At 40.9% G+C, this 15,202-nt stretch overlaps 1 protein-coding gene across 1 annotated transcript; it reads right to left on the bottom strand.

Annotated features, from left to right (window-relative positions):
* Positions 1-6,167: 6,167 nt before the first annotated feature.
* LOC105923015 (CD48 antigen-like) lies at positions 6,168-14,757 on the bottom strand. The gene is made up of 5 exons (XM_036137627.1): positions 14,688-14,757; positions 12,515-12,820; positions 10,417-10,707; positions 10,221-10,326; positions 6,168-6,842 (listed from the first exon to the last, which is right to left on the bottom strand). Exons 1-5 carry the CDS (start codon positions 14,719-14,721, stop codon positions 6,710-6,712), a joined length of 870 nt encoding a protein of 289 aa, XP_035993520.1. The 5' UTR covers positions 14,722-14,757; the 3' UTR covers positions 6,168-6,709.
* Between the last annotated feature and the right edge of the window lie 445 nt (positions 14,758-15,202).

Here is a 15,202-nt window from a genome sequence, read left to right as displayed (position 1 = left end):
CATCCATCCATCCATTCATCCATTTTCTGACCCTCTTAATCCCTCATGGCGTTGCGGGCGTTGCTGGAGCCTTTTTCCCAATATAAAATAATTGCAGCCGTCCAGTGGTTTCAGGGGCTTTCGTGCTCTCTCGTCTGTACTGGCCTGCCGTGTTTATAAGGCAGCTGTATATGTCGCCGTACAGAAAACTTGGCAGCATTTCAGAGACTCTCTCTGTCCCTTCAGGCTTTTGCTGTGTGGATCTGGCGATATGATACCATCAACCATAAACTTACTCTTAAAACGATCTTGTAGTACGTTATTTAAAGAAGAAAAATACGTGGAGAACTCGTCAGTTTCTCTGTTTGCGTCCGCCATCGTGTTCGTCTTTTGCCTACCAGTCAGGTGCGCATGAGCCAAAAACCCGGATCAAAACAATAACAATGAACTGGTCTATATCCTGTAACTAGAATTTCAGCACCATCATTAAGGTGCGGTCACATTGAGTGTGAATGTGGCAGGCTGAACGACGAAATTACACGATATCCCTACGCACAGGTGCGTAGGGATACAATTTTGGTGATTAAAGCAAAGCCAGAGCGACACGACACCTGCCAGGGATGCAAAGCAACAGTTGTTGGAGTATAAAAAGCTGAACTTTAGTATCTTGTCGTCTTGCAACAATCAGGAACTGGATGTGGCTGTGAGGTGGGGCGATGGACTGCAGTGGAGATGAAGCTGTTTTCGTTCAACGTGGAAGAAAAGCTGAAAGTGGCGATCTGCGGTCAGCCTGAGTTGTATGAGCCAATCAGTTATTACTACTGAGACGAGTGCAGAAAGGAGCAAGCCTGGAGAAGAGTGAGTGAGGAGGCTGGAATGCAGTGAGGTGAAAGTGTCCCTAGTTGGCGCTATTGTGCTGCTGTATTTCTGGGTTGTCGCCTGCTGTGGAATTGCTCTCACCTGCCATGCGAACGGCCGGTGATAATGTCAGGAAAAGGTGCCGACATTGTGGTGCCGATGTAAACGCACCTTTACTCTGCTTAGATGCTGAAGTCCTCACATGTCAGAAAGTCTTTACAGGTAAAGCTCTAAAAATAGGATTATTGTGAAAAATCTTTTTTTCCCCACAATAATTAATGAAAAATAAGGCCTTGCAAAAGTATTCACCCCACTTGGTTGAATTCCAACCTGTAATTTAAACGTTTTTAATCTTATTTTATGTAATTAATCTGTATGAAATACAATAGGTTAGTGGAATGAGATAAAGAAGCAAACAGACAAAACAAATAAAAACTGAAAATTAGCTTCATCAAATGTTTCCACCTCTTTTGCCAATGACCTTCAGAGTCCCATAATTAGTGAAATGAAGTCCACCTGTGCTGTGACCTGTCAGCATGAACACACCTCACCTGGAAGGCCCAGAGGTGCAGCAGCTCTAAGTAGGAGGCATCACAGCATGAAGACCAAGGAGCTGTTGAGAAGAACAAAAGCATCTGAATACATTTCTATTTACTCAAGCTTTTGGTTAACTGGGCCTTGATTGCTTTTATTGTTTTATCATTTATTATTTGAAATTGTCTGTACTGCTTCTGATGTCCTTGGTGAAGTACTTTGTGATTTTATCTGCAAAAGGTGCTAATAAAGTAAAGTTTCCTACAACTCAGTGGGGTTATAGCAAAATATCCAGATCTCTGATGTCCCCCAGAACACCAGATCCATCATCTTCAAATGGAAAGCAGCTGGTACCGGAACAGACTTTCTAGCTGAGGGCTGCCCACCAGAACCCCCAGACCGGGCCTGAGGGGGGGGGGGGGGCATTAATCTGAGAGGCAGCACAGAGAAACAGGCCCACAATCAACCGTATGCTTCGTCTGAGGGGTTTCATGTAGACTAAGTCTTATCAGAAGCAGAATTTTTGCATAGTGGATGATAAATTTAACGTTGCTCATATGCAAAAGAGGACCATCAGCATACCAACTGATTGTTAGAACTCTGATGGCTGCTTATCATCCCCAGAGGGCCGAGTCATGCTTTAAATAACGGCATTGGAAGAGGAGGACAGTTGGACCCAGAGGCCTCCACCCTGTTTAACGATGGGCGGTTTCTCTTCTTTACTCCCCTATCACTGTCCTGCTTTGAGGAAAACCCAGCTGAGATAACCACATTGCTCTAGGGCCTGTCTTGAGTGGGATTTCTCCTTCTCCCTGGCTCCAGGGTTTGTGGGGACGTTGTTTTCTCTGTGATCAGTGGATCAAAGGAGACCCAAACAGGAGCTCCTCGCTCTGAATGCTGCAGCAGAAAGTACCAGAAGATCCCAGGAGAAGGTCATGTGTTGGACAGAAAGAGGACTTTATACCCGCTGGGTCCAGCTGAGAACCTGGAGACAGAGAACCAAGACAGATGGTTCTCTGAATGGTTTAAATATACCAGGAAAAAATGCTTCTTGAGTTTTAAAAACAACAAAGTCACAATGTATCAGCTAAACATTTTCTGGTCTGTTGCTGCTGCAGGAACTTGTGCAACTTCTGGTTTTCTGGACACCGTCTGCTGAAGGAAACCACAGTGCTTCCTGTTCTGCTGAGAAAGATAAAAAGCAGCAAATAAAAAAGCAGACCTGCTGTGGGTGTTCAGTTAGAAACAGCAGAAATGCCACCAGACCACCACAGCCCCTCTAAAATAGACTGATAGTTATTTGGAAACCAACCACAGGATGAGGCCTCTGATAAACTGCAATAAACCTGCAAACATGATGTTCATCGTTCATCTAGCTGAGGGAAACTTCTGCTGAGCAGCTTCACTAACGGCTGTTACTTCAGCATGACCTGTTGCCAGAAACCCAAATAGAGTCAATAAACAAAGTGATAAATAGACAATGTTTTCCCCTGAAGGATCCGTCTCTGTTGGTCCACCAGGTTTCCTTTTGGGTCTTTCAGCAATATGTTACTAATGTGATGCAGGCAGAATAACCTGACTCTGGCCAAATGGATGTTGTTCCACAGAGCTCCTCACATCCACCTGGGGTCGCTCCATTGGAGATGGATTTCAGAAGGAGGGGTCTTATCAAAAATCCTAGCATATGATTGGATAAACCACTTGTCCATCATCTTTACTGACTTGCTACTTCAACAACTCACAGAGAAACCAACCCGTGACGTATGATATGGGTGTTAGAAAGGCCCTTAGAGGCTGGAGGCAGAGAAAAGGTGCGGACCCACTGGGTGTTTATTCTCCAACATTGACAAACAGATAGGAAAACCTGTTTCACTGGTCACATCTGGTCACCGGAGCAGCCACAATCACGCTATTTTATTAACAGGATATTAGGCTCGGAACAGGTGGACCCAGAATTCAAGGCAGACAAACAGAGTCGTTTAAACAGTTTATTGAACTCAGAAACAGATCGGGTGGTGTCAGGGTCTACAGCGGGAACTTCTGCAGGAGGAGACAACAGGTTAGTGACCTCGTTTAGCTTGTGGTGCTTCAGCACAAACATGTCGGTCACTAACCTGGTCTTAATGTTCGGTTCTGGTCCGGAAGTTGAGGTAGAGGCCAGTTGGCGGGTCGCCAACCCGGCGCGGTTCCAGGCGGAGGTGGTACGGAGGTCGGACGCAGGCAGGAGGCCGGAACCGTGAAGACAGACGTGAGCAGGAGGAGCCGATGGCCAAAGCTGAGGTCGGGGACGTAGCTGATGGTCGATGCCAGGAGATCAGAGATCAGAGGTGCTGAAGGACAATCCAGGATGGAGTCTGGTCACAATTCCAGGTTCGGTACACAAGCAGCAGACAGGCTGGACGACGGCAGACAGGCTCAGTAGTCGAAGAGCGGTTCCAGTCGGTACACAAGCAGGTAGTCAAGTCAGGCAAACAGAATCCAACAGGAACAGGAAGGCTCAGAGGTAGATAGGCAAACAGGTCAGGATCAGGAGTCAGAACAATGAACGCTGGAATAAGTCTTAAACAATGGCTTGAAATAATCTGGCACTGGTGTCTGGTCTGAAAGCTGGTTATATAGTAGTGGTAGCATGTGGAACAGATCTGAGGTGATGAGGAACTAAGTAGGTGTGTGACATGAGTAATCAGAGCAGGTATCAGCGCTGAGATCGTGACACAGGCAGCCTTTTATAACTCACTAACCCCTCCCATTAACCAGATCTACCATGAAACAGGGGAAACATATACTCACACACTAACATACAACACTAACAAATAATGCAGCACAAACATTACGCTTTATTTAACAAACAACGAATGTGATCCACTCAGCAGGAAATCAGACTCTCTGGTCCAGTAATAACGCAGCAGCAGCGGCCGTAACGCTGCAGTCTTAGCGGCCAGGCTCGCCTGTTAGTAGGTCTTTGCTGCTCCTGAAAAGTCTGAAGTTTGGAGGTGGACTTTCTCACTTAAAATTCTCTTAGAACAACTTTTTTGTGATAAATTATGGTTATAAAACTGATAGGTTTGCATGGACCACGGAACGCATTTCAAATTGGTCGGGCCCATCAGTCCGGCGCGCATGCGCAAAAAAACCCGGATGAAAGTGAACTACCCATTTATTTAACTTTTTTTTCTGACGTTCCAGCACACACGCCCCGCCCCGTATTTATTTCCACTTACAATCATTATATTACAGCCAACACAATATTTACAGAATAAAAATACTTTAAAAAGAAAAGTCAAACTCACCCCTGCTCTAAATATTCCCGAAAAAGTGTCTTCGTCTGTCATTATGCTGGATGAAGTCCCTGGCTATCCTCAAAGCATCCACTATGGTCAAAAGATCCCTGTGTGTGTGGGCGCACATCAAGCTATTTAGTCTTTTCTGGGTCATTGGTGATCTCAGATAGGTCTTGATACGACGGAGGGACGAGAAACACCTCTCAGCACTTGCAGTGGACACAGCCTTAAAGCTAGCTAAGCTAACGAAGTAGCGATCATAAGCAGAGCAGAGGATGTTTACATCACATGACACAATCAGCCGTCCCCTCAACAAGCCATGAGAAAGCAGAGAAGTACTGCGTCTGTTGGGGGACTAAAGCCCCGAGAAAGTAAAGCGCCAGCAAATCAAATTAGTCCGGCAATAGAAATCACGCTGGCAGCGAGTCCAGAGGGATGTGTGGAGCCGTGTGGGGTAACATGTTTAAAATGGGTTTTCCTCCACGTGGAAGGGAAGAAAGTTGCAGCAGGTAGATAATCTTACTTATTGCTTGTTTTAGAGTTCATATATTCCAGTTTTTACTAGAAACTCACCATAGCCTTAGGTACCGGCCAAACAGTTTAATACATAGACTGGTTTGTTGGTTGCACTTTATGTTCAACATAAAGTTGAAGGATTGATGGTTTGATGTCCAACTCAACGAGCTACTCTCTTGAATAAGAATATAATAAACGTGCCAGAATGGTCTGGAGTCGGGAGTTTAACTCAAGTATTATTCATTAATTCAGTCATTATTGGTTCAGTTCTGGTTCCTAGTTGTTGAGCAAACAGCAGATCCATGGTCCATTTATAACTTGGTAGTAAAAATAAAAGACGGCTTAGAGTAAAACACCTGCAGGAGGTCAGTTCCTACAGTTTGTTTCCTTCGTTTGATATTTTTAAACAATCAACATTTATTTTTTTTTTTATAAAAAACATTCCTTACTTTAATAATTTGAGGGGGGAAAGGCTATAAAGAGATTTCTCCAGTTGTGTAATTTTTCTGTCTGGCCAAAAGATGTCAGCAGTGGCAGTAATCTCAGTTTGTTCGTGGAGTGTTTTTGTATTGTTGAGGCTCTTCTCTATGAATTCTTTATTTTTCCATTTATATCTTTGATTTGTGTCTCTGTTATCTGTGAATTCTGAGCTAGTGTCTCACCAGATATAATAATTTTTACATAATGAGAATAAAAACTCTTGGTTCTTGATATATAAGTTATTTTTTGGTTTATTGTGTCTGTATTTGTTCTCTTACATTTTCCTGGGATCCACTTGTCTCTGTTGTGAATGAAAAAACGGGACTAAGACGTTGTGCATAATAAAATGTTTAATAATAATTAGAATCTCAAAATGATCCACATAGAAACAGAAAAAACAAAGACTCATAAACATGAATTAGAGCTGCTCCAAGGCAGAAGCAAACTAAACCAGCGCTTAGGGCGCCAGAACCACCAGCCCTCAGAAATGCTTAAATTTAACACAGACCATAAATAGCATAAATGTTTATATTTGTTTAATTAGAATGACATTATAAAAAATATGAGATATGATAAATGAAAAGATATTTAACATTTTATTTTGAAGGAACTGTCAACTTAATGTAGTAAAAAATGTTTTAATTTTTTTTCTTTGTGTTTGATCATCGGTTTGTTCAGAAATACATCTCAGCAAATAATAACTGATCAGTGATGAATTTTAAGCTCAGCCAGTTAATCTTAGAACCCATTTTCCTCCAAATCTCCACAGAAACTCTGTTCATGATGGGATGCTCTCAACAGGAAGAGGGGCCCCACATCTCACTCTGCTTGAGGCCCCATGCAAGCTTGGGCCGGCCCTGCATGTGATTCACGCCCAGATTAACCAAACGACTAAAAAACCAACGATAGATTCTGGTTCCACTAGAACTGCTGCCGAGGTTCTTGAAGATGGACCCAGAAACGTTGAGGCGACGCCTGCAGCGACACCTGAAGCTCTGAATAAAGTTTGTTTCCGGTTCTTCACCTCAACAGGTGAGAACATCTCCAGAGTTTCACAGTTGTTAATTTATGATGGAAATCTGTGAGACGCAAACATCCTGAGCAGGAGCTGCACCAGGAGGATTCTGGGAAATATTATCTTCATCATTCATGAAGCGGAGTTGCTGGTTCTGATGAGTCCGGGAAGTTTTTACCCTGAAAAATTAGAAACACATCAGCCTCATTAATGTCAGTTCTACTGTTACCAAGAGTTATTGTTCTGTTTCTGCAGCAGAGAGGACGCTCCTGCAGGTAAAACAGGGAACTGCAGTATTTAATATGTTGTGTTTGCATCACTAAGAGCTTCCTGCAGCTTAAGGCTTGTTTTCATTGGGCAATTTAATATATTTTAGCAATAAACTCAGATTTAAATCATGGGTCCAACAATTTATCAGTTATATAAATCATAATTTGAATAACCCTGGGTATAAATGTTTAAAATACAATGAAGCATATTTTATTCAAATAAAAAAATTAACAACATACATAATGAAATACACCATAATCAAAGTTTTAACAAATATTAATTTAACTCATCAATATTTTAGTTTGTAAATACTGTAGCTGGCTGCGGTGGAGCCAACAGATTCATCACTGTGGCTCTTGGGGGGTTTCCTGGGGGTCTTCTCTCCTGTTCCTTGGGATGGGGAGGGGGGGTCTTTCTCTGTGTTATCCCCTCTTGAAACCCCTTTGCTCTGGGGGCTTTCTGGTGTCTGGGGGCTCTGGGGGTCTTTGGCTCCTCACAACCAGTACTGAGCATTTTTCTCATGGATGAACCGCACAGACACAAGTTCACTCTCACAAACACCTACAGGTGGATCCAGACTCACTCCTATCCAGAAAACCCCTGTTATTATCTCCAGCTGTCACTTTATACATGTTGTATTAATTAATCTTGTATGTTCCTCAGTGATGGTATCAAGGCGTTGCTTGTTTGTACCTGTGATACTTTCTTGGCTGGTTTTGCTGTTCTTTATATATCTCTCTTTGCAGGCAGACGCTAAACCTGCCGAGGCTCAGATGTGACGCAGAGTTGACTCACGTGAGTAAATGTTCTAATATGAGGCTCTTAAAGTTGCTGTAAATCGCTTTATTTAATTATTAACGGTTAGTGTTTGATCACGCCGAGCTGCTGCTTTACTGTGAGGCGTTGCAGAGGGTCTGGCTCGGTCGCCATTATTTAATTTTGATTTATTAATTAAGCCAACCGAACAATTAAGTTCTAATATTGATTGCGTGTATTCAAGGTTGATATTTTAGGAAACTGCTAAACTGAATTATTGTACAGTAAACTTAAACAGAATATGATTGTAATTTCCAGATAATAGAAATATGATGCATTTATTTTTTACTGTATTAGACTGTGAAATCATTGAACAGTGAGAAAACAGACTACTACTGTAAAGTCAATTTACGGTATGGAAACCCTAAAATTACAGTATATTACTGGTGTCCTAGCTGACAGCTTTTTACAGTAACTCATAGAAATACAGAAAAATAATATCCGTATTTCTGGTTTACGGTATAGTACTGTAAAATCAATTTACGGATGAATACCGTAAAAATAACGGTATATTGCTGGCGTCTCTGCTGCCAGCTCTTTACTGTTATTTTACAGGAAAATTACTTACAGTGTGGGCCAGCCTTAAATCACACATGACAAGAAGTCATTCATCTTATCAAACAGCAAATGTGAATGATGTCTCGTCTTTTAAATGTCCATGTTGTACCCTAAGCTCCATCACCACAGAGAGAGAGAGTACTTTAAGTATATTGGCCATCATTTAAAAAAAAACATAAAACTATCACCTGTGTTTTTGGAAATTGCGATTTCAAAACCAACATTTATGGTACTTTTGCCTCACTCACTTGTTCAGCATTAGTGATCAAAGGGGATAAACTAACTTTTAGTACCTAACTTTTCTTTGCACGTCCTGAATAAAAAATATTAATGTTTCCAGGGAACTTTTGCAACATATTATGGCCACTGGAAATATATAAATTGAGAGTACTTCTATGTTTTTTTTCATTACAGAAAAATGTCACAATTTTGTTTTCCAGTGGCCCTAATACTCTTCCATAAGTTTGTCTTTCACCATGTTAAAACAAGGAACAAGTGCAAAACCAGAATCTGTTATTCGTGGCTGTGGTGGCGGGCACCACCAACAGGACATTGATTGAATATATTGGTTAAATCTCAGAAATTCTGACTGGCAGTCAATAGATAACAGGACATCACAGAGGACATTTTATGTTAATTATTATGTAGAGAATTGAGTTTGCCAGCTCAGTGATATCCTGATACTGATATTTGTTTCTGATATTCTTGCTTTCAGGATCCTGAGAGTCAAACTGGAGATCTTGAGAGTCGGGTGATGAAGATCCTCGTCACCAAAGGTACTACAGTATCTGATCCAGCAAGCACAACCATCTTCTTAGAGGGCACAGAAATCCTGCAAGGGTTAGATGTGCCAAGGGCCTGTGCTTTGCTGATGGGTCTCATCTATGCCCTCAATCTAAGCTGAAGCACATTTGTGAGGTATTTCAGAATGTGTTCCTTAGATTAGTCAGAAATGCAGCCCAAAAGTCACATCTCTAAGGCAAAAGCTGTAAGGAAACCCCTTTGAGCCCAAAATGGTAACCTCATCTGTGTTATGATGGACTTGCTGTTCAAGTTGCTTTTCCAAGTTTATGCAGTGTAATGTCTTTCAACCAACATCTGGTTGCTGTTCATGCAAAGAACACAGCAAAGAATTACACACCAACACATAACATATTGACCAAAATTGCAACAGATCATTAAAAAATGGAAATGAAATTTAATAAGCTCCGATTTTAAAAGAGAATTATCAATGGCAAGTTTTGGAAGGTGATGTTATTAGGATATTTGCACTTAATTTGTACAAAATGTTCATAAAATAAACAGTTTTAATTGTGAAATGTGGTTCTTGTTTATTATTTCCCCCAACTTGAGCAAAATGAGTTGCATATACTATAATTAATATGTTTACTTTTTGCATGGACATGTTTTAGTAAAAAATGTTTACGTATACATTTACAACTTAAAAAAAGAATAATAAGATAACATTTTAAGGAATATTGATTAATAAATTAAGTAGGCACTACTTAATTTATCTCTTAAATATAAAGAAAAATATGGTCATTATACTTAATTTTTTGATGTGCCATGAACATAAATCACATACAATCAATGTGACAATTCAGTAATATATACAAAAAACTATTAGATTCAACTTGAGATAGCTTTGTATTTATGCGGCTATTTCAGTTGGTGTTGTTATGCTGGACTAGTAGCGATTACTCAATACACAATGAAGTTGGGACAACTTAAAAAGATCCATGCAAAAAGTAAACATACCTTTTTAAGTAAACCCATTATATTATTTTTTAGAGTGCACCGACCCCACACTGGAGAAAAACCCACTGAAAAAGGACAGAACTTCCTGTTTCTAGCTGGAACATAATATTATCACATAATAACTGAAACGTTCCCAGTTTCCAACAGAACATTACCGTCGTGTTTGTGGGTTTGTTTGGTCTGGATTCCTCCGTCTGACCATCACTGCAGTCAGAGCCATGAAAGCTGCCAGCTTGATGGGGAGAGAGATCAGGTTCCAGTCTGTCAACCAGAACCAACAGCATTAGTTTAGTCCAAAACATCTCAGAGTTTATAGAAATATATTCAGAAAATGGTTCCAGTAAATCTCACATTTCATTAATCTGTTGTCATCTACGGCGTCTGAGCTGTTGAACCCACATGCTGTCCTCACGTTAACATGGAGAGTCTTGTTTTCTGCAGGGTTGGCTGCTACACATCTGTAGGATGAGTCTCTGTCCTCTTTGTGGACAGTGATGGGTAAAGAGGAAGCAGAACTGTTCTGGTTCTGTACTTCCTGGTCTTTGTACCACAGCAGAGACGTGGCTTTGTCCACAGAACAGAGCAACCAGCAGCTGTCAGAGCTCACAGTCAGGGTTTCTACTGCAGGAGTCGGAGCACCATCTGCAGGGAACCAGTGAGAAAAAACAGAGAAGCAGTTTGATCCGTTCATTTTTCCTGAACAAGCTGACTTTAATTTAAGCCTCCAGTGATTATTTCTATTTATCATTTTTATATATAAGCCCATGCCTCCATCATGGCGTTATTCTCTCTAAGCTTTCAGCAGATGTTTTCATGGTGTGCCAGTTTGCTCCACATTAACTCAGAAACACCAGCAAGGACATCAGCTGCAGGAACATTCCTCTTGGTTTTATATTTCATCATTCAGTCTTTTTTCCAAGGATACCAGCCATGAGGGGTCCGAAGAAGAGCATATCCTTGTGTTAAAACATTTTTACCGGAAGAGTTTTTCATGTTTCATAGACCTTAAAATAGCATCTTCTGTGTTTAAAGTGTTGTAAAATCTATAGGATTTGTGAAAACAGTTTTTTGTTTAAACCCCTAGAAGCCTCCATGCTCTAAATGTTGGTTATTAAAATGTTTTAGATGTTTCTACAACGCTGAACAAAGGCAGCATCTGGGGAAGGAGAACGCTTTAAGGGTCATCAGAGACACTTTTGGACTTCTGAGGTCATAGATGTTGCCAAGGAATATGGGCCCCATGACAAAAAATCTAAATGATCCCAAAGCTCACACTGACATATATAAAATTTCTTTTTTGGTCTTTTGTCCCCTTTACGACGCCCCTGGATGTTAGAATAAAACCGCCAGAAAAATGTTCCTCATCATAAACTCTCAGATAATAAGAGACTAATTTGAGAGTTGATTTTATAAATTGCTGAGTCGCTCTTCTGCAGGTCTGTGACTGTAGAGTCCAGAGTTTCTGTTCCACTGAAGTTTTGTCGTGTAACTCTCCTCTGCAAACTGAAGTTTCCTGTCATTCACTGGAGCAATGTTCAATCAAACAAGTTCCTGTTTGTTCCTCTTCCCATCATCACTGGTTTGGATCTGGTTCTTCAGCTACTTGGTCTGTCAGAAAGTGAAACTCTCAACCCAGATCTATTGGCTTCAGTCCTTTTTTGTGTAAAGAGATGAAAATGTTCTTGTTCTGAATAAAAGACAAATCTTCCAGGTTTCTCCACATTTTTTATCCCTAAAAAGATCCCAGACGATGTTTCTGGTCATTTACCAGTGAAGCTTGGTGCAGCTCGCTTACAGTGGAAAACAGACCATCCAGCAAACCAGGGATGGAAAGTGAACCAGCAACCTTCATCTCATGTATGCAGATATCCAGATGTTTTTCTTGCTTCAACGCTAGTGACCCAAACCTAGTTCAACATTTATCCTCAATCAGACTGGGTTCCCTGGACCGTCCTGGTCTGGAAGCAGCTTACATGTTTGGAGTTTGCTGAATCCCTTTAGGACTTTAACTAAACACGTATACTTTATTTTATATAACATCAGGAAAATTCTTAACTGTTGTCAAACATTAGAGAGTTATAATCCATCCTCAATGATTCTAATTCTTTTGGCTGCTCTCCTTTTCAGGGGTCTCTACAGCAGCTCACTATAATCATCACACAGACTTGGGGGAGTTTTTGTGCTGGATGCCTTTCCTGATGGAACCAGGATTCAAACCCAGGACCTCCGTCTCAAAGACAGGAATTTAGCTCGCTAGAAAACTCAGGAGGATTAATTTAGCCTCAGTAATTATTCAACACCAGAGCAGAAGCTGCTTAGCAACAACATCTGTCCCTACAGATATTTTCTGAACTTGAAGGCCCGTAGCAAACATCCGTAGGCTCGTCTATTAAAGGTTGAAAATAAAATCTACAATCTGCTCTGATATTACTGAGAAATTATGACTCACCGTAAACTGTGAGATTATAGGATGTATAAAAAACTCGTCCTCTTTTAGAGTCGATTTTATAATCTCCAGAGTCGCTCTTCTGCAGGTCTGTGATGGTAAAGAGTCCAGAGTTTCTGTTCCAGTGAAGTTTGTTCGTGTAAATCTCCTCTACAAACTGAAGTTTTCTGTCATTCACTGAAGCAATGTTCCTTCTTCCTTCTAACAGAAATCCCAACTCCAGCAGAGGATCTGGGAAAGTGACGTTTCCTCCAACAACTCCATTCAGGTTCCTCTTCAGTTCCTCAGCAGCAGAGAATCTCATCATGGCTGTAAAACACCAACAGATGCAGTCAGAATAAAGTCTTCACGTACAGTCAAATTTAATCAATTACAATATATTTTCTATGGAGGCTTTTTTGTCCAATTAAATGTAAAAATAATTAAACGGGCTTTTCATGATTTTTCTTTAAATGGTCTGATGTAAATCTCATGGCTTTTCTAGGTTTGTTTCCTCCCAACCTGATTGTTTGAAAGTTTTCATTTTATTTACAGAATATGACGACAACTATTTTTTTATCTATAAGCAAACAGCGAATAAGACAAAATAACAGAGAGGTTCAGCTTGCAGCACTTCCACCTGCCAGTGTCTCTGGATCAGTCTCTAAGGCTACGTTCACACTGCAGGGAAATGCAACATAAATCTGATCTTTTTGCCCATAAGTGACCTGAATCTTTGTTTTTCATGGCAGTGTGAATGGCCCAGTTCAGATCTCTTCACCCCCTACAAAATTCAATTTCTGCCACCTCCATATCTGGTGCTAATTCGGATACGTATAGGATATTTATCAAAGTGTCCGCAGTCTGAACGGTCATGTCACATTTTTATCCGTCTTTCACGTCCTTCTCCTGTCTCTCACTACACATCATCACAGTAGCAGCAGTTTATTTTCATGTTTTTTAAACAAAACTTTATTGAACATTTCTAGAAACAGTTACTTTCACCATTATACTAAAAACAAAGCGCTGCTCTATGACGTCTCCTTCTGTTATCTACGGATGCACGTCGCATTGTGGTCTTAAACGTTCAGACAGAAGTCTGATAACAGCCGCATTTAATAATAGTATGAACAGGCACCTCAAAAAATAATAATCAAATATAAAAAAAAAAATCGGAATTGAACATCAACACCTGCAATGTGAACGCAGCTTGTGAGCTCTCCACATCTGGCCTCTGGGATTTCTGCCCATTCCTCGAGGCTAAACTGCTGCAGCTCCTCCATGTGGGATGTTTTCCTGACTTGTTCTTCTCAACAACTTTGTCCCTGACTTGTCTGGAGCTCCTTGGTCTTCATGCTGAAGCCTCCTGCTTAGTGCTGCTGCAGCGGCCAGGTAAAGGTGTGTTTGTCTTGACAGGTCATGTGACCCTTAGACTGCTCACAGGTGGACTTCTTTTCACTAATTATGGGACTTTTGAAGGTCATTGGTTGAACCAGAACACTTTAGTGGGTTCACAGCAAGAGGGCAGAAACATATGCAGATGCTGATTTTCAGTTTTTTATTTGTCTTTTGTTCTTTTTTTGGTTCTTTTTAATTTCATTTCACCAACTTATTCTATTTCATGCAAATCAGTCACATAAAACATTAAAATGTGCAAAAATCCAGGGGTTGAATACTTTTGATAGGTTCTCTATATAATTCATATATTGTTCCAGTTAATGTTGGATTCACTGTATTAATGAACATTTTAATAATATTCTGCATTTACACCTTGTCTCTCTTCAGTTTGTGACTTTAAAATGGTTTGTACTCTCTTTGTTGGTGTGAAGTTAAATATCAGCCTTTCTACAGCAATAATTTCCAGAACTGTACTGACGGTCAATAACATGTAGAAGAGGCAATTTTCAATAAGAAACACAAAATAAGTATGAGAACAGCGACTTATTGCCCCCCGGGCCTCACTTTGGACCCCCTGATCTACAGTATCTGAGTCAAGCTTTAAGAAACAGCAGCTGCCTAAAACATTTTTATTTTATGAGGGAAATATATAAAAAAACACATTAAAGTCTACAAATGAACAAATTGTGATAAAATAAAGAGAGGAGCAGGTCTGGAAACAGGTTTTCATGTTTCTTTCAGTCAGAGCGGCTCTGAGCAGAGAGTTCAGAACGTTCAGGAGATCCAGTTTCTAACTCACCGACATGAAAGAAAATGAGGATCAGCTTCTCCATCCCAGAGTGGCTGTTACCAGGCTCCTCTAGAGCAGATGTCTGTCAGCAGAGACTCAGTCTGAGCTCAGCAGGAAGTCAGGAGGTCACATGACCCCGCCCAGCAGAACCACCACCACAACCTCATCTGGTTCTAGAGTCCATCTCTGCTTTCTGCAGACTGAGATAAACTCAAAGCAGCCAAAACCTCCATTTTGATTCCTTGTAGTAAATTTTGATGAAAGTAATAAAGTCGCTCAAAGACCAGAAAACACCAGAACATCAGACCTGTGGTCAGAAAACCTCTCAGATCTGAACCCCACTGAGAACCTCTGGTCTCTCTCAGACAGCAGCATTCTGGGTCACCATCAGCCAGGTTCTGGTTCTGAAGTTCATTTCCAGCCCGTCAGAGAAAATAACAGAAGTTATGAAGAAAAAGGACCAAAGCTGGATGTTAATGTTTGCTGATTAAAGCTTATGGTGGGAACTGGTCTGAGCGCAAAGG

Source organism: Fundulus heteroclitus, chromosome 5 (genome assembly GCF_011125445.2).
Source record: "Fundulus heteroclitus isolate FHET01 chromosome 5, MU-UCD_Fhet_4.1, whole genome shotgun sequence".
NCBI classification, from domain to species: domain Eukaryota; kingdom Metazoa; phylum Chordata; class Actinopteri; order Cyprinodontiformes; family Fundulidae; genus Fundulus; species Fundulus heteroclitus.
Note: the sequence above shows the minus strand (reverse complement) of the source record. Positions and strands in the feature narration are given on the sequence as shown.